The sequence below is a fragment of the Bos indicus x Bos taurus genome, chromosome 29 (assembly GCF_003369695.1).
Source record: "Bos indicus x Bos taurus breed Angus x Brahman F1 hybrid chromosome 29, Bos_hybrid_MaternalHap_v2.0, whole genome shotgun sequence".
NCBI lineage: Eukaryota > Metazoa > Chordata > Mammalia > Artiodactyla > Bovidae > Bos > Bos indicus x Bos taurus.
In genome coordinates this window covers 49,261,512-49,287,831 of record NC_040104.1, presented here as the reverse complement: position 1 = coordinate 49,287,831, position 26,320 = coordinate 49,261,512, and the positions used below count along the sequence as shown (strand labels likewise).

The window sequence follows — 26,320 nt, the reverse complement described above, 5'->3', positions numbered from 1 at the left end:
TGAGATGAAAACTTTTGAAAGGGAGCTCTCTAACTTTCCCAAGGAAAGCTGGGTCACAATTCCCACACTATACATTGGGCTGAGCCTCTAATATTTTCCTTGAGGATCCAGAAACACTTACTGTGTTAACAACATTAAACACACTGTAACATTTCACTTTCTAGCATGTTCTTTTGTGTGTGCACAAAATTTGAGTGCTTTAGGGTTTTGAGTTTTTCTATTAGGATCAATAAAATATTATTAATGCTATTACTATGAGGTTTTTCTAAAGTAATCCCCAGAAAGTTAATTCAGTATTTAGAAGAAAGACCCAGGGGAAAAAAAAAAAAAAAAAAACTTTTCCCCCTCATAAGCTTCAAATCTTAGTCAAATTTGTCCACAGTATATTATCTTGGAGCCTGGGTTTTTTGTCCCCCATGCTAAGTGGGCCAGTGGACGGAGCACACCCAGGAAACCTGTCCAATTCTTTTAAGCCCGCCATGAAGGGAGGGAGGCCGCATAAGTGGATCCGTTGGTCACAGAGACATCAACAGGATCCTAGAACTTAACACAGGGCTTTGCACAAGTCAGGCAATTGATTAGAGCTTGATAGACTGAATTAATCTAGACATTTACAAGTTAGGGGCTCAAAACATCACCCAAAGTAGCACAGGTCACCCTGTAACTGAAGATGCTTCTGTGCCCAGCTATTTACAACATCTGGGAACTTGCTGCCTTGTGCACGTTGCTTAGAGGGGGAAGGTACACACTATTACTTTTACCTTTGAAAGGGAGCTCAGGGTGACCCCAAACTTCTGAGGAACAAAGTTCAATCTTTACAGTAAAGCAGTTATTACAAAATGCAGGCTATGCACCTGACATTCAATTTCTGAATGTCCTATGTCTCCTGGAATTCACTGATTCACATTCTGGCAAATAAGGAATTTATTGGGATTCTCAAATGTCAGTGGTTCTCAAGTTCAGAACTGCATAGACTTTGGAGGCTTGTTATAAACAGAGATGCCTGAATTCTACTCTTGCAGATTCTGAGATTCTGATTTGTAGGTTTGGATCTTTTTCTTTCTCCAAACTTTTCACTGATAATTTTTTTTTTTTTTTTTTGGTGGTAAGTTCAGGAATTTGCAAAATACAACTCAGTGACCTAGCAGAAAGTTCCTCTGACGTAGAAAAAGAATGACTGGGGCAAGTCAACAGATTTTCCTTTCTCCTTAACAAGCAAGAGAGTCTTCTAGAACAAGATCTCATTTTAATCAAGTTCTCAGGTGGTGCAGAGGCACTGTGGAGTTTGAGAAATACTATATTCAACACGCAAAAGCAGAATAGAACTTGTTTCTTTTTTGGGGGGGCGGTTCAGGGCAGTTCGGAGACAGAGAGATAAAGCAGCATGTCACTGAGGGATCTTGTTAAAAACACAGATTCTGATTTATTCTCAGATGCTGCATTTTTAACATTTCCAGTGATGCTGCTGCTACTGTTGCTTGGAACACATTTTGAGTAACAAAGGTTAAGAGTGTAGGCTGGGGGCAGGGGGCAGGAGTTCCACAAACAGGCATCAAGTCCTGGCTTCCCGACCTTACTAGCGGTGTGCCAGTGGGCTGGTTACTTTTTCATCAGAAAAATGGGAGTTGAGGGGAGCAAAGAATACCACTGATCCAGGTACAGGTGTGAGAGCTGGACCATAAAGAAGGCTGAGCACAGAAGAATTGAAGCTTTCAAGCTGTGGTGCTGGAGAAGACTTTTGAGTGTCCCCTGGACAGCAAGGAGATCAAATCAGCCCATCCTAAAGGAAATCAACCCTGGATATTCATTGGAAGGACTGATGTTGAAGCTGAAGCTCCAATACTTTGGCCACCTGATGCAAAGAGCTGACTCATTGGGAAAGACCCTGATGCTGGGAAAGATTGAAGGCGGGAGGAGAAGGGGACAACAGAGGATGAGATGGTTGGATGGCATCACCTACTTAATGGGCATGAGTTTGAGCAAACTCTGGGAGACAGTGAAGGACAGGGAAGCCTGGCGTGCTGCAGTCTATGGCGTCACAAAGAGTCAGACACACTTAGCGACTGAACAACAACAAGGGTATTTGGGTGAGAACTGTATCTCAGTGCAGAAGCACTTACAAGTGCTTACCACAGTGTCAAGGACATAGTAACAAACAGACATGTTAACAAATAGGACTCTATCACTGAAAGTTATAAACTTCTCATTTTAAGATTGAGCTGTAATAACCTAGAGGGGTGGGAAAAGGTAGAAGCTGGGAGAGAGATTCAAAAATGAGGGGACATATGTACACCTATGGTTAATTCATGTTGATGTATGACAGAAATCAAACCAATATTGTAAAGCAATCATCAATCAATTAAAAAGATAAATATTAAAAAAAAAAAGAGTTAAGTTTTCAGTCTTATGAAAGCAGCCTCAATGAGTGTTTCTGCCTGGCAGTCTCAGTTGCCACACTGCTTTGCCAAATTATAGTTTATCTGCACTGTGTTTTCTGGTCACGGGCTTTAGCTGAGCAGGACGAGACTCTGAGGACTGAGACCCGCATATTCAGACCATGGGTGCTCCCTGGGCTGCTGCCGACCCACTGGGTCTGGAAGCACAGGGGTCACAGTGGGACTAGGCTAGTTCTTTTCCACGGTGGTTGCTATTTCCAGCTCATGTTTATGAAATACATATAATTTTAAGGCTTTGCCAAGAGAGAGCCTTCCCTCTGTGGTTGATTTTCAGAGTCATAATTACCCTCTTATTACAAGTCAGTGTTCTGGGCCCTGACTCCCCTGGGTTCTTGTGGCCGGCTCGTGGGACAGACAGAGGTATAACACTGGTCAAATCTGCTGACCATGCTGTTCCGAGCTAGCAGACTCGGCAGCCTTGTCAAGGGTTTGAGTGGGCTTGGAAGTGGTTCGAGCAGAATCCTGCTTCTCTGACAGAAATATGCTTCATGCTCTGGGTTGCCCACTTTTAAAACTCTGAATGATCTGAACAAGAGTCTGGTGCTAAGATCGTCATGATTTGAGAGCAGAGGTTTATCAGGACAGCCAATGACCAATATCCTCCAGCATCCTCTAAGGCCCAAGAGAATGATTGTAGAAACATATGTGTCATGGAAGTTTAGAGTGACACATAACTCAGGGCTGCAACAACAGCAAGATGCTCAGATAGCTGTGTTATCAACATTCTCATGTGCAAGGAGTCATTTAAGCACCTTGCTCTACTTTCTCCAGCTCAAATCTCCTCTTTGACTGCTCCTTGCATTCTAGCCTTTGATCTGGGGAAGTAAGACTCTTTCCCTGTGATTAGATACCCTGGTAGCCAGAGGGAATTCTTCCAGGCATGAATATTCTTTCATTAATGACAGTCTCTTTGTTCTTTTTATTTTTTCTCTTTTTCTTTCTTGTTCTTTTTAAATCATCACTCACAACTGAGATGATTTCTCCCTTATTTTAAATAACCTTATAATTAGCTAAACAGTTCACAGATATGAGTTAAAGGCCAGACTGTTGGTTCTGCCTTTTCTTGCTCCCCCTACACTTCCTACTATTTAGCACCAATTTAGGAGGGATTGGGGGCAGGAGGAGAAGGGGACGACAGAGGATGAGATGGCTGGATCATCCATGATGGCATGATGGCATCACTGACTCGATGGAAGTGAGTCTGAGTGAACTCCGGGAGTTGGTGATGGACAGGGAGGCCTGGTGTGCTGTGATTCATGGGGTCGCAAAGAGTCGGACATGACTGAGCGACTGAACTGAACTGAACTGAGGGCATGCATGCATGCTAAGTCGCTTCAGTCATGTCCGACTCTGTGCAACCCTATGGACAGCAACCCACCAGGCTCCTCTATCCACGGGATTCTCTAGGCAAGAATACTGGAGTGGGTTGCCATCTACTTCTCAATTTAGGGCAGCAGTCCTCAAACCTTTTGGCACTCAGGGACAGGTTTGGTGGAAGACAAGTTTTACATGGACCAGGGGTGGTTTGTAGATGATTCAGGCACATTACATTAATTGTGCCCTTTATTTCTATTACTATTACATCGGCTCCAGCTCAGATCATCAGGCATTAGATCTTGGAGGTTGGGTGCCCCTCATTAAGGGAATTTGCAGATGGGATATGGGGACCCAGCAAAAAACCCTCTCATGTGAACAGAGAGTGGGGCAAGAAAATGGATTCTCTCTCCTCTTTTCTAGAAGCTAAGACCCCAATCCTGATAGCTAGGCAGCAAATAGGTACCTCCTCAGAAGAGGGCTCTGCAGTCCCCATGGAAGCAAGTCCTCTTGGATTTCTTGGTGAGTTGCCAGGAGTGTGCTGGCCCGGGCTCAGCACTGCTGTGCACAGTACTGCCCTTTCTGGATCATGCCCGGTGGGGCGGGTCCTGAGATAAGGACCAGGGGGTTCTCTCAACTAACTCTCTCATACGAGGTAGTAGGTTTGGGAGAAGGGAGATGGAGATGAGGAAAGATACTTTGTTTTAGGAAAATATGAGCTCCCAGGAGAAAGCAAAGATTTGAGCTGATAAAAGAAAGACTTTATTCCCTTGGAAGAAAGAATACCTGCCACAGAATCCCAATCCCAAGTCCAAATATAGGGGGAAGCTGGGGAGCAAGGGACAATGAGGTGTTTGACAGCGGATGCAACCTATGGGCAAAGCTGGGTCTCTGGGGAAGGGAAAGCATGGCACGTTCTTTAGACCATGTGAAAAAGTATCAATATATGGCAGGTGGGTCCTCAGTCCTAAACTTTGGTTACGCCAAATGAGCTTTAAAAAACAAAGGACAACTGCTATTTCTGATGGGGGGTCATAGATATTTAATGAACATACCTGCACTGAAGACTTAGTTCAGGGATTTTTATGGTAATTAGAGAAGGATGAGCCCTGAAGAATTGATGCTTTTGAATTGTGGTGCTGGAGAAGAGTCTTGAAAGTCTCTTGGACTGCAAGGAGATCCAAGCAGTCAATCTAAAGGAAATCAGTCCTGAATATTCATTGGAAGGACTGATGCTGAAGCTGAAGCTCCAATACTTTGGGCACCTGATGTGAAAAACTGACTCATTTGAAAAGACCCTGATGCTGGGAAAGATTGAAGGTGGGAGGACAAGGGGGTGACAGAGGATGAGATGGTTGGATGGCATCACCAACTCAATGGACGTGAGTTTGAGCAAACTCTGGGAGATAGTGAAGGACAGGGAAGCCTGGTATGCTGCAGTCCATGGACTGGCAAAGAGTCAGACATGACTTAGCAACTGAACAACAACAAAATTAAAATATACACTGAAGAAAAAAACAAGCTCCCTTAGTCTTTTTCCTTAACACAGTGATTATTATTATTTTCATGCTAACCCATTGTGGAAACCCATAGCTTTGCCAGCAAAACAACATCCTGCCACTGTTAAAAGTATGTTACAATTTGTGGCTGTGGACCCAGTATTTGACATGGAGTGGTGTTCTATTTCAACCCAATTTAATTATATGCTCCCTTTATATATCGTGGATAGCTCACACTAGCAGAATTGTTTTGGCTGGTGAAAAACTGGCCATGACTTGTCATAATAGGCTGCTTTATAGAACCACTGAAGTATAGTTACTGCCCATCATTTGAGAATTATGGCACCATAACAACCCTTTATTTACATATACTGCTGAGACAGTAAAAAAAGCAAATAGATTTCTTAAATCGAGACAGCAGAAATCTCCCCCCAGGGCAAGTGGCCCTCGTTGCGGCAGTAACATATGCAAGCCTAAATAACTTCGGTGTCCATGTTTCAGTAGCGCATCATTTCACGGGCACTTCGCAACATTCTAATAATAAAATGGAGTCTAAATTTGGAGTTGGGCTTCACCAACAGTAGATGGTAATGTACACAGCGAAATCTCTATGTGATTTGTGAGGAAGGTTTAAATTTGCTAATCACACTCCCACTGAGAGATTGCACAGAGGGCCTCAAGTGGAATCAGATGGCAAAGCCTTCGGCCAGGAGAGCCTGACCTAGTTTATGTTAACTCAGATCCTGCATCTGAGTAAAGTCAGGGATTCTTCCATCTTCAGACTCCTTGACTGAAAGAGTCTTAGCTTTCCCCTCATACAACAGAAACCCTCTATAAATCCACACCATCCCTGCCTCTCCCCCTCTTTTTTTGCCTACTCCATTCTGTCCTCTTCATGATCTCTGGGGAAAATTGTACTGCGGTAAAGCATCATTGCTCTCATCGACTGTCTTGATGGTTCATGTAAATTGCCTTCTCCTTGTTCTTTTGGAGTTGCACTAAGCTTATTTGTAATACACACATTTTAAAAGCTTCCTCCAAAACATCTCCTCTACACTTCTGTTTCTAGGGTGGCGTATTCACCCTCAGGTGCTCATTAGCTTCTAGTAAAGTCCCATGTCTGCCTGTGAAAGGGTAGTGCATGGTCATTACAACTCAGATTGTTACCAGTCTTTCTGCAGTTACATGCAAGTGGTCCAAAGCGGGCAGATACTTCAAAGGGCATCCTGTTCCTCTGGGCGGCTGAGACCTGGGAAGGTGTGGAGAGGGTGGGGAGAGGACACCAGACAGCACCTTGAAGGCCCCTGCAGCTGGCCTTCTGGGCCCTTGGGATTCTGCAAAGCGACTGGCTCCTGTAATTGCCAGCTTTCATCAGGGGGTTAAGAGGCTGAGCCAGCACGGAATCCACCTCTCTGGGAGAGCACTCGGGTTGGTGATGCTTGAGAGAGCAGTCCGGCAGGTCTGCCTCCCCCTACCATCCCACCCCCTATCCCTCCCATCCCCCTTCCCCCCATTGGCGGGAGCCCAGGGCGCTCACCTCCGGAGGCCAGGCCTGCACAGCTGCCTCCGTGCTGGCAGGGCCCGCGCTCGCAGGCGTCGGGGTAGAGCACGCAGCCCAGCTTCAGCTCGGTCAGGCCCACCACCTCGGCGAAGCTGCTGCGCTTGTTCTGCAGCGGCAGCTCGTTGTTATTCAGCACCACGGAATCCAGGCAGCCCTGGAAGCCGCTCAGCACCTGCGTGACCCGCGCGTCGGTCAGGCTGCGGATGCTGTCCGCCTGCACCAGGGCCCCGAAGTAGATGGCGCTGTCGGTGCCCAACGTCTGGAAGTAGAGGGGCGCCCGGCGGCGCTCCACGTAGCTGTCGTCCAGGGCCAGGCTGGTGAAGTTGCGGTTGAGCTCCAGGAAGACCGAGTGCCAGCTCCCGTCGTTGACTGCACGGCCCGAGATGCCCAGGATGCCGGGGCCGCTGCCGCAGTCCAGCTGAAACCACAGCCGGCCATCCACGATCTGTGCGGAACCAACACCGGGGCGCTTTTCAACGTGCATATGGCCATGCACTCCTGGGCACCCTGTTCCCAACCCCCATTCCCAACTGGGCTTTTGATCCACTCACAAATCTGCTATGGTTTGGTTTTTGATAATCACGCTTTCTCCTCATTATATGCCATGCAGATGCATACCTGAGATTTCACAAATTGTCTTGTAATTAGCAATAGGAGTGCAGGCTCAGAAATCCACACTAATATTTCAGAATATTCCTATTGTGTCCATTTCATCCTTTAAAAATTCACCGCAGTTTTCTCTTTAGGGGGTTCGTTTATTCTGTGTGCCCTTCCAAACTATGACCAGCACAGAGTGAGTTTCTGTGAACTCATTAATATTCATTTACAAATATTTATTGAACATCTACTGTGTGTCAAGCAGAGTGGCAGTGCCTGTGAGGACCACTGAGCAGAGTTGTCACCTCTGTCCTCCCGGGGCTTCTGTTTGAGTGGGGACACGGCCATGAGTCAAATAAGCCCAGAAACACATGTATACGCCCCAAGAAAGTCTGTGTGACTGTGCTGTAGGGGGTGAAGGAGGCCACGTAGATGTCTTACTTTCCAGCTTCATGCATGTGTAAGGTTTAAAAACTCTCTTATTAAATGCTAGCCATCTCCTTACAACAGTTCTTCAGGGTTGCTATTCATCATTTAGGTTACGATTATCTTATAAAGTCCTCAGGGCTTGGCCAGTTGCTAGGAACATATGTATATTCACTGCTACATTAAAAAGGGATAACCAACAAGGACCTACTATACAGCACAGGGAACTCTGCTCAATGTTTTGTGGCAGCCTGGATGGGAAGGGGGTTTGGGGGAGACTGTATGGCTGAGTCTCTTCGCTGTTCACCTGAAACTATAACAACACTGTTAATCAGCTGTGTCTCAATACAAAATAAAAAATTTAAGAAGAAAAGAATGGATGTGTATTTCATGACCTCAGGAGCTCCAGAAGGATCTGGCTCACTGTGCACACCTTGCAGATACTCCCAGCCCCTGGTCTGGGGTCAGCTACAGAGAACCGCCTGCTGTTTCTGTTGCCCTGGTGAGGGAAGGCACCCAGGGCTCCCCCGCCCCAAGCAGGCTAACTCCAAAAGGATAGCAAACTCAGGGACACGTGCTACCGGAGGATGCCAGCGGGCTGAATGCTGCTGGGCCGGTCCTGGTCCTCCAGGGAGAGCCAGGATCAGCTGCTGCGGAGGAGACAGGCTGGCCTTTCCTCTGTCGCCCACCCTCATGTGCATTTCTCAGAGATGCGAGATGGTGTGAGGATCCAGGGAATGAAGGCCAGAGCACTGTCTTGTCAACAAGTCAGTGTTGGGCCAAGAAGGGATTCACGGCCAGAAAGCATGAAACAGAAGCTACGGTTCTGTCCTTTGTGAACCAGCAGAAGAAGCCTGTGGAGGCCAGCCTCTGAGTCATGCCAGGGCAGCCAGCCTTCCCCTAGGATCTGCCGACATGCGCAGTCTTGTGCCAGGACTTGGGGAGAGAGCAGGAGCTTATAGAGAGATAAAGGGAAATGGACAGAGGGGAAGGCACAGGGGTGCTCAGGGCACTGGTGCCAGGGAGGTAACAGTGTCACAGAAATAACCTGAATCCATCTTTCCAAGATGCATTTGGCTCCTGACAGACCTGTTAGGGATGGGTACAACAGCACTCACCCTCACAAATGGGATAGTTTTCTATGTCTCAGCATTTTTTGCAGACAACTAATTCCTAGGGACTCTCACTTCTGCCACTGAGACTCTATGAACTCATTGGCATCCTTTCTTCCTACATATAAAGTTTATGCCACGTAATATGTGTATATGAAAGGCAGGAGGCTCTGTGAAGCAGGCAGAGCCTTGGGAATTTAGGAATGAGAAATCAAATTCCAGCTTTGTCATGTATCACACAGGTTCCCTAGGGGGTTTGAAAAGTGAAAGTGTTAGTTTTTCAGTCGTGTCTGACTCTTTGCAACTCCATGCACTGTAGCCCGCCAGGCTCCTCTGTCCATGGGATTCTCCAGGCCAGAATACTGGAGTGGGTTGCCATTCCCCTTACCAGGGATCTTCCCAACCCAGGGATTAAACCCAGGTCTCCCATATTGTAGGCATATTCTTTACTGTCTGAACTACCAGGGAAGCTCTGGGTTTAAGACCCCTTATAGCAATGGCACCCCACTCCAGTACTCTCGCTTGGAGAATCCCATGGATGGAGGAGCCTGGTGGGCTGCAGTCCATGGGGTTGCGAAGAGTCGGACACGACTGAGCGACTTCACTTTCACTTTTCACTTTCTTGCATTGGAGAAGGAAATGGCAACCCACTCCAGTGTTCTTGCCTGGAGAATCCCAGGGACAGGGGAGCCTGGTGGGCTGCTGTCTATGGGGTCGCACAGAGTCGGACACGACTGAAGTGACTTAGCAGCATAGAGAAAGCAGAGAGAACTGCTGTGGCTTATTTTACAAGGAGAATGAGTCCATTACAGAATTGTCAGCCACCTTGTACAAGGTACATACATCCTGTGCTCAGTAATACAAATGTATGCAGGCAGAAAGACTGGAGACAAATTTTTATTTTCAGAGATCATTCATGTGTAATCTATGCTGTTGTTTTTGTCATTTTTTTGGTCGTTGTTCAACAAAATGTACTGAATGAATATTGTAAATCATGCCAGAATACTTGCTCAGTGACAACTCCTGGATAATATCCATATTTTTATTTCAATGTCAGTAATAGAACGATCAAATGTGACTTTGGGGACTACCTGCCTCTGGCACAGTCCATCTGTTGTAGTGTTCAGTGGCTGTAGAGTCTATAGGGGTCCCCAGTCTATCAAGGAAAATCTTGGGGTGAGGGTGCAATTCATCTAAGGCTTTGTAAAAGGGTGTATTTAATTAATATATTACTTGGTACATTCCCCTCCCTAACCCTAACCCCCATCTCTTGGGATAATAAGTTATAAATTCATCCAGGAGAACTTATGTGGCTCTGATGTAGTCACATACATAGATGTTCTATCACTAAGGAAGACAAAATTATCCCTTGGTAATACAGTGTATGGTTAAGCTTACTGTTTTCTTTTTCCTATTGAAAAAAAATAACAGCAACAACATAGCTGAGTGAATACAAAGCCGGACACCTACATGACCCCCAGCTTTTGGAAACAAAAGTGACTTATACCTTCTAAATTCTAGGAGTTTGGAATTTTAAGCCTTGTCTAGATATTCTTGCCTGGAGAATCCCAGGGATGGGGGAGCCTGGTGGGCTGCCATCTATGGGGTCGCACAGAGTTGGACACGACTGAAGCGACTTAGCAGCAGCAGCAGCAGCAGATGACAAAGTAGAATACTGATACCAAAAGCTACCTTGTAAAAAGTCAATATCTGGCTATTTTACAAGTATATTATGCCAAGAGGAGGAGAGAATGCTTTCATAGCTGAGTCCTCTCACCTTGGAAAATTACACTCTGATCAAATTTAGTTTTTCTGTCTTCAGAATGGGGTCTATCCAGTTTTAAAGAATCTCTCTTTTAAGAGGACAAAGCTTCTTCAAAACAGAGGGCAAGTTAGTTTAACAGAAACTGAAGTGTATGAGAAACTGTAAGAAGAGTCTACAGCAAGGATCTGAAATGGTGTGTGTTTGTCGGGGTGGAGAAGTGGAGACAGGCAGGCAATGCGTTCAATTAAAGCATAATGTCACAAAAGGTGCAGGTATTCAGGGTTGTCTGAAGTCAACAATGTGGTTTAACCTGGATCTTCAGTGGCTTGGGGTTAGGGAGACAAATTATCAGAGCTATAAGTCACCTTGTAAGAAAGCAGGATTTTGAGTAAGAAAGTATGAATTACAGTGCAAAGTCTGACTGCTGTCTGAAGCAGTCAGTGTGCGGCTCTGGAAGTGCACATCATCATGAACTTGTAAGAAGGTTACAGATACTCTTTGAAAGGGAATGTTTCGAAACCTATTTTTAAGACGGCCATTAGTAGCTATCTGGCATACAGTAGGATGGACACAATAAAGGTAAGGTCCTAGTAGAGGCAGAAGAAGAAGGAGGCATGGAGAAGGCCATGGCAACCCACTCCAGTGTTCTTGCCTGGAGAATCTCAGGGACAGGGGAGCCTGGTGGGCTGCTGTCTATGGGGTTGCACAGAGTCAGACACGACTGAAGCGACTTAGCAGTAGCAGAGGCAGATGGGATTAAGAAGAGGTGGCAAGAATACACAGAACTGCACAAAAAGGTCTTAATGACATGGATAACCACGATGCTGTGATCACTCACCTAGAGCCAGACATCTTGGATGCGAAGTCAAGTGGGCCTTAGGAAGCATCACTATGAACAAAGCCAGTGGAGCTGATGGAATTCCAGCTAAGCTATTTCCAATCCTAAAAGATGATGCTGTTAAGTGCTGTACTCAATATGCCAGCAAATTTGGGAAACTCAGCAGTGCCCAGAGGACTGGAAAATGTCAGTTTTCATTCCAATCCCAAAGAAGGGCAGTTCCAAAGAATGTTCAAAGTACTGAACAACTGCATTCATTTCACATGTTAGTTGGTTATGCTCAAGCTACGTGAACTTAGAATTTCCAGATGTACAAGCTGGGTTTAGAAAAGGGAGAGGAACCAAAGATCAAACTGTCAACATTTGTTGGATCACAAAGAAAGCAAGGGAATTCCAGAAGAACATCTGCTTCATTGACTATGCAAAAGCCTTTGACTATGTGGATCACAACAAACTGTGGGAAATTCTTAAAGAGAAGGAAATATCAGACCAACTTACTTGTCTCCTGAGAAGCTTGTATACAGGTCAAGAAGCAACTGATAGAACCTTATGTGGAATAACAGACTGGTTCAAAATTGTCACCCTGTTATACGCAGAGTACATTATGCGAAATGCCAGGTTGGGTGAAGCACCAGCTGGAATCAAGGTTGCTGGGAGAAATATCAACAACCTCAGATATGCAGATGATACTAATTTAGTGGCAGAAAGTGAAGAGGAACTAAAGAGCCTCTTGATGAGGGTGAAAGAGGAGAGTGAAAAAGTTGGTTTAAAACTCAACATTCAAAAAACTAAGATCATGGCACCTGGGCCCATCACTTCATGGCAAATAGAAGTGGAAAATGTGGAAACAGTGACAGATTTTATTTTCTTGGGCTCCAAGTCTCCAAAATCACTGTGAACAGTGACTGCAGCCATGAGCTTAGAAGACGCTTGCTCCCTGGAAGAAAAGCTATAAAAACCTAGACAGAGTATTATAAAGCAGAGACATCACTTTGCTGACAAACATCCGTATAGTCAAAGCTATCGTTTTTCCAGTAGTCATGTATGGATGTGAGAGTTGGACCATAAAGAAGGTTGAGTGCTGAAGAATCGATGCTTTCAAATTGTTTTGCCTGAGAAGATTCTTGAAAGTCCCTTGGACTGCAAGGAGATTACACCAGTCAACCCCAAAGGATATCAACCCTGAATATTCATTGGAAGGACTGATGCTGAAGCTGAAGCTCTAATCTTTGGCCACTTGATGCAAATAGCCGACTCACTGGGAAAGACCTTGGTGCTGGAAAAGACTGAAGACAAAAGAAGAGGGTGACAGAGGATGGGATGGTTTGATGGCATCACTGACTCAATGGACATGAACTTGAGCAAACACCAGGAGATAGTGAAGGACAGAGAAGCCTGGTGTGCTGCAGTCCATGGAGTTGCAAAAAATTGGACATCCCTTAGTGACTGAAAAACAACAACATACAGTGATGCTCAAAAAATATAGTTTTAATGAATACACAATGAATAAATCTCAGTCCTCTGAATCTCTTCTTTTGATAAACAGTGTAGTACCCCTGATCTGCTGCCACTGCCAGAGGCCAGGTCCACTATTGATTAGTTAAGGCAAGTCACTGAAGCTCTCTGAACCTCAGTTTTCTTAGAGGTGAAAAAGTAGGCACTTACACGTGTGCATAAGAGAGTGAGAATAAAAATACATGGAAGCTGCTGTAAAGCACAGGGAGCTTAGTCTGGTGCTCTGTAATGACCTAGAGGGATGGCGGATGGGAGGGAGGTTCAAGAGTGAGGATACAGGTATACACACACTATTCACGTTGTACAGCAGAACACACACAACATTGTAAAGCAGTTATCTGGGCTTCCCTGGTGGCTCAGATGGTAAAGAACCTTCCCACAGTGCAGGGGATTCAGGTTTGATCCCTGGGTAGGGAAGATCCCCTGGAGAAGGAAATGGGAACCCACTCCAGTATTCTTGCCTGGAGAATTCCATGGACAGGGGAGCCTGGTGGGCTACAGTCCACAGGGCCACAGAGTTGGACACCATGGAAGAGACTTAGCACATACACTAATGAGCAAGTACCTTCTTGTACTTTTGCTATAATATTGGACCTGAAAGACTAACATAGGGAAAAATATTACTTGTGTCTTGGGAATCTCTCCTAGTGATCCAACATGTTTCTTTTATAGGTTTGAGGAGAGCCACGGAACCTATCCCACCATTTTCATCATGACTTTAGCTGCCAGGAAATTCAGAGCTATGGTCTGTGTTCAATCAATCCCTGGTCTAGATTTTTCAATGGTCTGTTCATCCCTATTTTACTAGTTGAGTGTTAGCCTTTTGTTTTTTATCTTTTTAAAAGTTCAAGTATAATTAACTTATTATATTAGTTTCAGGTGTGCCACATGGTGAATCAATATTCTTATACATTACAAAATGATCATCAGTGTTGAGTCTGGCTACTATCTGTCACCGTACAAAGTTATTACAGTATTATTGACCACATTCCCTATGCCATATATTACATCCTCATGGCTTATTTATAACCAGAAATCTGTTCCTCCTGATCCCCTTCCCCTAATTCACCTATTCCTGTTTTCATCTTAATGGTGCTTTGATTTTATCCCTTCTGAGTTTTTACAGTGAGCCTGGAATCTCTTTTGGAAGTGACAAAGTATTAATCGTAAACAGAAGGATGAGCACCTCCTTGTCCATGAGCACGTTCATTTCCTGAGGTCTCCATGCAATTCTTCAACTGTCTTCGAGGGGTACCCTCTACCTTGCAGGTCATCTTAAGTACTTTTTAGAGAACGTGCTTTGGCTGGGAAAATATAAACAACCAAGAGGTGCAATTTAAACAAAGCACTGCAGTGTAGTCATTGCACCAAAGTACAAGGCACACTGAACCCAGAGCCAATGAAATTAAATCTTGCATGAGGCTGAAAATGTTAAGCAAACAGATTCAAATCCCCTCAGTGGATATTCCTGGCGACTGCAGGGGAGTATCCGCAGTAGTTTAGTACAGCTGTGTCCTGCTTTGGGCAAAGCCAACATATGAAAAGCAAACTTACCCAACAGACAGATTGGGGCAGGGGTGACTATTCACATCACAAAGGGATTAATGGAAGGGTTCCTTCAAATAGCAAGCATCCCTGGTTTATTAGACTTCCATTTATAGAGATTCAATTTACACAACTCTCAGAAACACACTTGTTTCATGAAATACAATATACCTTAGGAGCTAGAGCCGTGTAAAAGGTTGAATTATTCTTCTTTCCCATCCCTAGGGTTCTGCACATTTTAGACGTTTGCCAGTGAAGTGTCAAATGACACGTTCCGTTTTAGGATCAAGCCATGCATATCCCATATTTTTGTTCTCTCTCAAATTTAACGCTATTTAAAAGAATTGCTAATAGAAAGTATTTGCTTCCTAAGGGTGTTCAGCAGCTGACAGTCCTGTTAAAGATGGAAGGAGAGAGGGGAAGGTCAGTGACACCTGGGCAGGACCCCTGGAGCTGTGACCTCTACGTGAGCCTTCCCAGTAATCATACAACCCTGCTTCTCAGGGACGTTTAGGATGGAGCGGACACGTGTATACCTACAGCCGACTCATATCGATGTATGGTGGAAACCATCGCAATATTGTAAAGTAACTATCCTCCCCTTAAAATGAATAAATAAATTTAAAAAATAAAATTAAAAAAAAAGTGAGCTAAGGATGCTAGGAAATTTGCTTCAGTAGCCAGGAGTTTAAAAAGACAGCACTTAGGTTTTTGAACTTATCATCTTCCATCATGAAGATCTAATCTGAATTCACTGTTTTCTAAAACTGTGCATCCTGAGTGTTTCTCTCTTTTTTTAAAAAAAAAAATCTGTCCAAAACTTTTCTAAGTGGTATACTTTCTTATTTTTTATTTTTATTTTTTGGCCCTGTGGCATGCAGGATCTTCATTGCCAACCAAGGACTGAACCCTAACACTACACGGTAAGTGTGGGAGCCTGACCAATGGGCCACCAGGGAAGTCCCTTGTTTTCTTTTGAAAACACTGTTTTCCTAACAGGACTGAACTTATTCTCTGATTTGAGTGAGTCAGGGTAATGGGAGATTCCTCACGAAAGTGGCCAACTTTAAACTCCAGCTCACGGCTCACTCCCTCTGCACAGAGCCTGGAGTTCCAGAAGCAGGTGTATGAAGTCTATGTGGCGGGAGGGGCCGTCGCATCTCCTCCTGTTCTACATGCTTTCCTCCCTCCAGGATTAAAGCCTGAGTCATCTAATCAACGTGGGTGGGACCTAACAAACAGCCAAAGCACAAGAGCTAACACGGCGCACCACCATCCCCGTTAAGCCGAGTGACAGAGCAGCAGGAAGGAGAAAACCACCCGCCATTTCCCCGTGGATGAGAGGGTCCTCTTGGACAGACGCAACCCACCTCTGAGTGCATGTCCAAAGGAAAACAGTGTTCCATTAAACATGGCTCCTTCCTAGGCCCCCTTCCTCTCCCATCCGGAAGGCTTAGTCTTGTCTATAGAAGCCCATGTGGTTTTGGATGGAATGAGTTGTAGTAACAACACTGAAAGCTGGGGGACAGCGTGGGGATGGAAAGCGTAATGTGAGCGAGACTGGAGGCGGGGCCAGGCTTGGCACGCTGTAGACGTACAACCTTGTAAGTAATCTAACCTCTCTGATCCTCTCATGTCTGACTCTTTGCAACCCCATGGACTGTAGCCCACCAAGCTCCTCTGTCCAGGGATTTCCCAGGCAAGAATACTGGAGTGGGTTGCCAGGCCCTCCTCCAGGGGATCTTCCCAACCCAAAGACTGAACTTGGGTCTCTTGTGTCTGCATATGGGATCCCAGATGGCACTAGTAGGCTGCCTGCCAATGTAGGAGACACAAGAGACTTGGGTTCAATCCCTGGGTCAGGACGATCCCCTGTAAGTGGCAACCCACTCCAGTGTTCTTGCCTGGAGACTCCCATGGACAGAGGAGCCTGGTGGGCTATACAGTCTATGGGGTTGCAAAGAATTGTACATGACTGAGTATATATATGTAAATAAATCACATTTATTATATTAACTTCATAACACAAACCAAATGAGGCATGTAAAGCTGTTAGTATTATTGCTGCTGTTGTTTTTATGAAGGCATCAGAGGTTCTGATGTGAATACAAATGCCAGACTTGCTCTAAAGGAAATCTAGTGCCTTTGGAGAGTTTCTGAGGCTGGGAATGATTTAAAAATTAGGTTACTTGGGCCAGAAGAGGGCATATGGAATCTTCTATACCCCAGATCTCCCGTATCCTTCCAGGGCAAGAATAGAAGTGACCTTGAGGGGTCACTGGGGATAGACCCATGTGATATAAGAGGATACAGTCAGCCTTTTGAAAAGACCACCCCTGCCGTGGAATTGATTAGGAAACACTCTAATGAACTGTTGAGTGATTACAGCTCAAAGGAGGCCGGCCCTTGAACCCACTCTAGAGAGAGGTACCCCAGTCTCCAAAGAGGCAATTCTGAAGCTGAATGTACAAAAGGAAATGGGGTATTGGCACACTTCCCAGTTTTGCTGCTGCTCCCCTGGCCCTAAACTCAGCTTCTGGTTTCTGAACTTAAAAGACAAAACGATTTCAGACTCCAAACCAAGAGGCAAAATACTAACATGAGAACTGACTGCGGGAAAAGATAACCCATTTTAATTACCTTCAGTATGATGCAGGGGTTTGCTCTGGTGTACATTATAATCCCATTGCTTTGCAGGGTCCGCAGACGCAGGGCCAGTTTAAAGTCTTCTTCTTTGCTGTTTTCAGAAAGCCGGTATTTGATGTAACTGTTTCCGGCAAAGCTGAGAGAAGTGTGTCCTGAAAAGACCATGATGAGGAGACATAGATACTTTGAACATCCAGACACCAGAAGGGACCCATGGAATCACAGAACAACTACCAATCAAGTTGATTAAAGACTGTGGGAAGTTGGCAAAAGCATAGAGGACAAACGATTTTGGATTAAAAATTGGTTCTCCATTTTGGGTCACATTCCAATTTCACTTTTATTTATTTATTTATTTATTTTACTTACTTAAATCTTTCACAACTAGAATACACACAAACTTTTACTTTGAGTTGCTAGCTGATGCTTCTGTGTAAAATGAGTCTCCTTTCTGGAGTTCACCCTTTGTTTATTTTTTTTTTTAATTTTTTAATTTATTTTATTTTTTATTTATTTATTTTTTTTAATAGAAAATTATTTAATTAGTATACATGTGTTAAAGTAAAAACAAAATATATTTAACTAGTCAGATGCCCCAAATCTGAGTTCTCTCATGTCAAGGGCGACTTGGTATGTTCTCTAACCTGAATTTTCCTAGAGTCACTAAACTCCCAATTCCTGCTTTCTAAAATTAGCATTTAAAAAAAATATTCCTTCATGCCCACCCACACCACTTAGACACTTGAAAACTTTCATTTCCATGAAACAAGGGAAAGATAAACCATTTTCAAAGAATATCTACATTCCCCAAGTATCCTGATGCTGAACAGCGAACTTAGGTCATTTGCACAAATGTTGAAAAAGGCAATGATACAAAGGAAGTTCAAGTTTTGTGCAGTCACAGCTCTACCTTTGACCATGAATTTCAGGCTCTCCTGTCTAGAATGTTTAGTAGCTACCCATATCGCCCAATTCTGAGTTCGTTCTCTCTCTTTTTTTTTTTTCTTTACTGCCTTCCACTTTATGTAATAAGAAGCAAAGTAATGGCTGAAAAGCTGTCTAACTGGGGTGAAAGTGTGGAAATACACCAAAATGGATGATAATTGTGGACAATGAAGAATTTTCCATATAGAAAGGAGAAGGGAGATAGGCAAAAAGGGGTATGTGAAGTTAGGAAAAGTACCCTACTGTCACCCTGCAGACCCACCTGTGGTGCATACAGCAGGCGTGTTGCGGGTGGGGCAGCATAAGTGTCTTAGAGCCTTAGAAGACTTCAAAAGCAAGTATGTGGACTCAGGGACAGCTCTGTTCTTGAAGTCAACTCTGAAAGAGCTTTGGCTTCCATTTTTAAGAATAGTGCTTGTCTTTGCAAAGCCTGAGTTTTTAGAACCCAGTGCTTCGCAAGTGCCTTGCACACACTAGATATAATAATTTTTTATTCCCACTGTAATTGCTATTATGATCATCACTCAATAAATATTTATTGGATTCTAAAACTGGTATCAGCGTGCTTATATCTGCAATACATCCTCTACTAAAAAGGGTTCTATTGGTAACAAAAGTGAACATTACTCTCTTTAGAGGAAAGAGGTGGTAGAACATATATGAATCAAGAGAAGTATTGAAATTGAGTGATGATCAGAAATGGAGGATCATCTGGATTGGAATAACACAAATACTGATTTTTTTTTTTTCTTTAAGACACAGAGGTGATCACCTCGCCTTTCAGGAACATGCAGTTAGTTGTACATTTGCAGTGGGGAGTCTTACCTGATCTAGGCTGGGCTTACCCTACCAAGGTCAACTGAACTGGCTCAGCTTCACTTTCTGTTGAGAGGTATAGGCTCAGAACATGAAATGCCATGCAACAGATACTCCAACTCCTCTGCCTAACCAACAGCCTTTTATTTATTTTCTAGAATTTCACAGTCGTAGCACCCACATGACACAAGTGAAACGCAGGCTATGGTCTCCCATTACATAAGGAACCCACAGGCATTGCATGTTTCCTGAGCACAGGCTGCAGCTGCAACAAATTCCAAGTATTTGAGGGGGATGCTAGCTGGGGTTCACTCTGAAGGAAAATGTTACATGCAGACAGAATGTCTTCTGGAAGGGCTAGGGAAGCATAATTTACTCAAGGGCAAGGGCTTGCAGAATATGAATTTAGATCCTCATCATCCCACCACACTGCACCTGAGCACTCTCCGAGCTTTCCTGGTGGACACTGGCAGAGGAACGGTCTCCTGCTGGCTTCGTAACCAACACACTGCATGTCCCCCGGACACGGCTTCTCCACGCAAGGATCGTTGGCCCCTGGACACAGTCCTCCTGTGACAGAGGGGAACACACATGATCAGTAAAAGGCAATCACTCTACACTCTGTAAAGTCCAGGAAGCACAGGATGGTTTGAGAGCTGGGCTCGACAGGCTCTGAGCTGAGAGACAAAGTGCTGCCCAGAAGCAGGAAGGCCTGAGTGGGCTTCACCTGGTGTGGGTGCCCATCGGGGGTCTCTGCATCTCCCAAAGCTCACTGCCAGACTGAGGTAGGATGAGGGCAAAGAGTCAGTGGAGCTCCTCTTTTTAGGCTAAATCAAATATCAGATATACTAAGGTTGTGAAGTTACTGCTTGTAACTTCAGCTGAAGAAAGATCACATGACATAGGCTGTGATAGTCTTTATTGGCTGGGACTCCTGCACGTTCTTGTTGTTTAGTTGCTAAGTTGGGTCTGATGCTTTTGCCACCCCATGGACTGTAGCCCACCAGGCTCCTCTGTCCGTGGGATTTTTCAGGCAAAGATACTGGAGTGGGTTGCCATTTCCCACTCCAGGGGACCTTCCAGACCCTTGGATTGAACCCACACCTCTTGTGTTGGCAGATGAATTCTCTACCACTGAGCCACTAGGGAAGTCCTGGGGCTTGTGCATATTGGGGGCCACTTGAATGCATCACTTGTGTTTAGATTTCTTCTACAACTCCAGGAGATGTTAGCTGTTGCTCTCAGAGGGAGGAAAAAATGACTTTTATTAAGAAAAGTGACTCATTCTAAATCGTGCAAGCACAACTCCCATTGTTTCCGAATCCCTTCTGCTCCCTGCTATTGTATTGATTGGTTGTACATGTGCCCCATTGGCTATCAAACATGGTAGAATTATCTTTGGCAAAGGAAGGCTTCCTTTTCACCTGTTCGATGTTCATAGCACAGTGAGATGAAAGGTTAATTCTTCAGAAAGGAAATTCTGGAAAGCAGATTAGCTGATTAAAGTAGAATTCAGGACCCAAAGGAGATTTTCAGAACTGTGTGGATGGCAACCACGGGGTCCCTGAAGGAAATGCACTTCCCAAAGGTCTTGGGTATTTCAAATGTAATTAGGTGAGAGTTTAAATGGTAAAATACTGTAGAAAAGAAGACACAAATTGAAAGCCACCTACAGCTGAGTTAGGCAGTGGCCTAAAGAAGCCCCTCTTCTCTGTGGACCAAGAACACACTGGACCTTAGCAGCATCTTTCCTCAGCAAGATCTGGTCCATTATCATCTTCCTTTCTAGCCCAACTCTTTCTTCCTCATTAAACATACTGTTCCATTGTACAGTCATTTCTTTGTCCAGGAGAAAGTGGACACTTAATGTCAATAACGGATAAACATTTTAGGAACTTTAATCCTGGAGGGGAGTGATGTAAGAAGAGCACCAGCAGACTCAGAATTCATAAATCCTGTTTTCCACCAGTTGAGAGCTCAGCCATAAAAGATACTCCTGGCAAGGATCCAGCTTACAAAGTCTTAGAAGATGAAGGGATTTTTAACTGAAAATTTGAAGTGATCTTCACAAATGGTTCTGAAAGACCTAAGTGCCCTGAAATATATCTTTCTCTGTTCGTTCCAGAAAAATCTTTATTCCTGCTGTGTTTTTATCAATATTTATGGAATTTAAGACAGGTGTTCAACCACCTTATGATCTGTTTCAAGGCGCTTTTGATAAGCAGTTTTGGAATTTTTGATGCATTCATCCAACAAGAAAAAAGTTTTCAAGCCACTGAGGTGATAGGCCTGGGCATATAAAGATGAAAACAAAAATTATCCCATCTCTTCCTCCCCCTAGGAAACAATGCACAAACACATGATTAGAATACACTAAGGTAACTGATTTGCTAGGGATTTGTGAGTACAAGGGAAGCCCTAGAGAAGGAACAACTGTGCTTCCTGGGAGACTGTCATAAGTCTTTGCAAAGGAAGAAAGCATTTTAAACTCAGGTTTGAAGGATAAGATCTTTTGAGTAGTAAGGGCCTGTGCTTTTTGGGAATGAATCAACCATGCGTGCATGTGTGCTAACTCGCTTTAGATGTGTCCAACTTTCTGTGACCCTACGGACTATAACGCACCAGGCTCCTCTCTCCATGGAGTTCTCCAGGGAAGAATACTGGAGTGGGCTGCCATGCCCTCCTCCAGCGGATCTTCCCCACCCAGGGATTGAACCCACGTCTCTTATGTCTCCTGCATCGGCAAGCGGGATTTTTACTACTAGTGCCACCCGGGAAGCCCTTAATCAACCGTAGTTAGTGGTTTAACTGCAAGCATGTTTACTCATGGTACGTTCACAACTCTCGCTGCCCACTCTGTGCTGTCTCCCTGAATGGCTTCACTTCCATTTCTGAGGCCTGCACACCTCTAGGTAGCTCCCCTTGTTGGCTAGTTAGCATTCACTCAAAAGTGCCAACTGAGCCCAGGGCCGATGTCAGCAACGTGGAGGTGGTAATGAGCATCACTGAATCACAGAGTGCATTCCACCAAATAGACCTAACTCTGAAGTCATTGGACAGTAACTTCCAATTAGACATAGAAACGATAATTTATGTATTTAAGAAATCTATTCCTCTCTGTTCCATGGATGTGTCTTTTTCTACGTCCTATTTTAGCCAGCCAAAAGATGTCCTTTCTATAGAAGTCTGTGTTTGAGACATAGCGACATATACTACATTCATAGTCTTTTCTACACTAATGCAATAGCTTCACTGCTTAGAAAACTTGCATTATCAAAAATGCAGTTTAAAAACCTCTGTTTCAAAGGGGGAAAAGAGGACTAGATAATTTCCAGACCCATGATAGCAAAGCTATTTTCTTCTTCCAGGAGTTATGGTAACATTAAAAAAAAAAAAAAAAAAAAAAAGCTGTAAGGGCTTATAATAAAGGCTGCTGCTGCTAAGTCACTTCAGTCGTATCCGACTCTGTGCGACCCCATGGACTGCAGCCTACCAGGCTCCTCCGTCCCTGGGATTCTCCAGGCAAGAACACTGGAGTGGGTTGCCATTTCCTTCTCCAGTGCATGAGAGTGAAAAGTGAAAGTGAAGTCGCTCAGTCATGTCCAACTCTTAGCAACCCCATGGACTGCAGCCTACCAGGCTCCTCCATCCATGGGAGTTCCCAGGCAAGAGTACTGGAGTGGGGTGCCATTGCCTTCTCCAATATTAAAGGCTAGACACTATATTTCAGAATAAACACAGTATTTGAATACTTCTACCTTTTATTCACATATTTTGACCTTTCCTTTTGTCACAAGTCCTGCCCTGCTAATTAGCATTGGGCTTCTCACTTTATCAACCATATCACTTATATTGGGTTACAGCAGAGTCACTTAGACCAGCAACTGGAGTTCAAATTCACAGTTCTTTTCTTCTTCTTTCCTTATATTATAACCATGTGTGTGCTCAGTTGCTCAGTAGGATTGGACTCTTTGTGACTTTATGGACTATAATAGCCCACCAGTCTCCTCTGTGCATGGGATTTCCCAGGCAAGAATACTGGAATGGGTAGCCATTTCCTTCTCCAGGGGATCTTCCCAATCCAGGGATCAAACCCGTGTCTCCTGCTTCTTCTGCACTGGTAGGCAGATTCTTTACCACTGCATCACCTGGGAAGCCCATGTCATAACAATAGAACCTAGATAATTAAATTCATCAAACTAATGAATTATGTTAGATCCAGTCCCCCTTATAAATACTCCAGCTGGCGGACAGATAGAAGCTATATCAATACATTATAATAAGTGCATTCTAAGATTAATATAAATGTAAATATTAGACATATAATGATACATATTTCTATTCATTCCAGCAGCCATTGACTTTGATAGGTTAGTGTTCCTTCTTTTTCTTTTTAATACGTTTCTTAAGGCAGAAGAGACAGTTCTGGCAAGGGGTCAGTTTCTTGATGCTTTAAAAATCCCAGGGGGCCTCCTCCCTGCCTCCCAGCCCGGGACAGAAAGAGCCATAAACCTTTGCTCCCCAGCTGCTGCTGTCAGTTCGCTCTGCTCGCATCTGCTCTCTTGCGGCTCAAGGAGGTACAAAGGCAGATTAGAGCCTGGAGGTTAGTGTGAATGTAACGTCCTTCTTAGCTGGGGACAGATAATGAGCAAGTGTATAAAACGTAGTCTCTTTCAAGCAGAGAAAGAGTTCTGATTACTGAGAAACAGCTTTCCCGAAACCAATTACTCCCCATATACAACACTGTATTTCTTTCCTCTCTATCCGCTATGATAAGAAGTTAGATCCTTTCTGAAATATTTATGAGAGGGACTTGACCTTTGTACACCAACCCTGAACAATGCCACATGTCCTTTGACCTCAGATGGATGTCAGATCTTCCCAACCCAGGGATTGAACCTGTGTCTCTAGGTCTGGGTCCTGGGGACACCAACCTTCTTCCCAGCCAAAGCCCTAAAATCTCTAGCAACATAAAATGCAGCATGATTTCAATGGATGAGGAGGGGTTACCTTGTTTTGCAAAGCTTATGGTTGCTCGGTTCAGTTCAGTCGCTCAGTTGTGTCCGACTCTTTGTGACCCCATGGACTGCAGCAGGCCAGGCCTCCCTGTCCATTACCAACTCCCAGAGTTCACCCAGACCCATGTCCATCGAGTCAGTGATGCCATCCCGCCATCTCATCCTCTGCTGTCCTCTTCTCCTCTCTGAACAGAGGCCCACCGGGGGTGCAGGCTCTAGCTTTACCTGCTCTGTATCTTCAGGCATCCATCAGTTTGGGGCCAGGGTGAGCATGAAGGGAGAAGCATCCCCTTGACCAAAGCACGTGATGCCCACTTGTGGTGAGTCAGGGCAGGACAGAAGGATCAGGTGCTTTTAGCAACTGTCAGAGCAGGAAGGAGGCAGAGAAGTCTCTGTCCCCCATTCCTAGGTCCCCTCTGGAAGGCAGAGCAGTGGAATAGGGGACGGTGTGGTGCTGACAAGCGGCGGCCCTGAATGTTGTTCCTGACTAGTTATTCAAAGCATTTCCTGTGTGGGACCTATCAACGTTAATGGCTGCTGGAAGGACTAGAAGTAGACATTATTATATGTCTAATATTTACATTTATATTAATTTTAATATTATTAAAATATATTATGCATTAATATATTTTCTATATGCCCTTCAGTTAGAGTTTTTAAGGGGTCACTTCACTTCTCTGGGTCTTGCTTCCCCTTCATGAAAAATGAGGATAATTACTCTTCGAAACTTGTGAGCATTAGATGGTTTAATGTATGTGAAAGCAAATTGTACAGAAAAAAAAAATTGAGGGTAAAAACAAATTACTACAGGGTCCCCAAACTGGACACACTCGCCTGACTGGGAAACATGGCAGAGATCTGAGCTCCAGTATAATCCCTTCTTTACTGTCCTTTTTGGGTCAGATTCACGATTTGTAAACTGACAGATGGTATGCAATACCGTGTGCTTGGGAGAACTTTGTGTTAATCAGTGTCACAGGCAATGTGCAGCGGGGTCAGCCCCTTCATAACTGTCCTGGGCAGAGGGATTCTTTTCACAAAGACTCTCCGCCAGGAGGGGTGTGCACACGATGTGGCTACTTGTCACAAGGCTCCCCACCTCCCGAAGCTTTGCTCGGGTGGACATTTTGGTCACCCTTCACAGAGCTGAAAACGTAATTCACTCGAGCAGAAGCTCAGGGCTTTGGAACCTGCAGAGAGGAGAAAGGCAATCCTCTCGTGGCTTTAGAAGGGTCTCACTGCCTCATGTATGTCTCTCCTCACCTTAGTGAAAGTTGCTCAGTCGTGTCCGACTCTTTGCAACCCCATGGACTGTCCATGGAATTCTCCAAGCTAGAATACTGGAGTGGGTAGCCTTTCCCTTCTCCAGGGGATCTTCCCGACCCAGGAATTGAACTGGGGTCTCCTGCATTGCAGGTGGATTCTTTACCAACTGAGCTATGTGCCTTATCTCCCCAGAATTCCCTCGGCTCCCTGGGTTAAATCTGTACCTTTGGCTAATACATCAGTATCCAGCTATGACTATTACTGCTGCCACTTTGAGCTTATTCAACCTCTTGATTTATATCTCTGCCTTATTATACTGAGAATCTAATAACTAATGGTAAACATCCTACACCCTGAATTCACATGCTTTGCCAAGGTGCCATGTCTCAGCCAATGCCACATACGTCAGTAAGCTCCCTTCAGAATTTCTGGCCTGCATGAAATTTTAAAACATATTTTCCTAAGGTCCCTTGGCTTTGAAATGGTTTCCTGTGGTTCTCCCCAAAGCTCAGAATCATCTTGATTGGTATTTGCTTTGTTCAGCCCTGTTTTCTGGGATGATCTAGCTAAAGGCCATTTCATTCAGGACATCCTTGCTGGGGCCGCTGTGTGTGGACGGAGAACATAAGGGATTATCCACATGGTAAGAGGTTGGTATCTCCTCCGCAGTGGACACATCCAGACCTCTCCACGCCCTTCAGGACTCTATGCATGCTAAAGATAAGGGATCTGCACACAGACATCTAACATGAATGAGAAATAGAAACTGCCCAGTTTGTAGGGAAATCCGGTTAAGGTTCAGAGACACTGAATTATTCAGGGGTGGGACTATGGGCTCTGTCCTCAGAGAATTGGAATAAACAGTCCTGGCCTAAGTGTAAATCCGATCTCAGATTTCCCCATGCTTTTTAAATACTCGTTAAGGCTGAGTTTCACGTATCATTCTGCCTCGTGGAAGCCTTCATCGTTTGACTTTACTGTGCGTGTGAGAAGTGCGTCAC

The 26,320-nt window shown here is 44.6% G+C and overlaps 1 protein-coding gene across 1 annotated transcript in view; it reads right to left on the bottom strand.

Annotated features, from left to right (window-relative positions):
• The window catches only part of FAT3 (FAT atypical cadherin 3), an 801,278-nt gene that overhangs the window by 26,243 nt on the left and 748,715 nt on the right, over nucleotides 1–26,320 (bottom strand). The window contains 3 exon segments of the mRNA XM_027532628.1: nucleotides 6,807–7,275; nucleotides 17,269–17,426; nucleotides 19,471–19,605. Coding sequence (XP_027388429.1) covers nucleotides 6,807–7,275; nucleotides 17,269–17,426; nucleotides 19,471–19,605 — 762 coding nt within the window.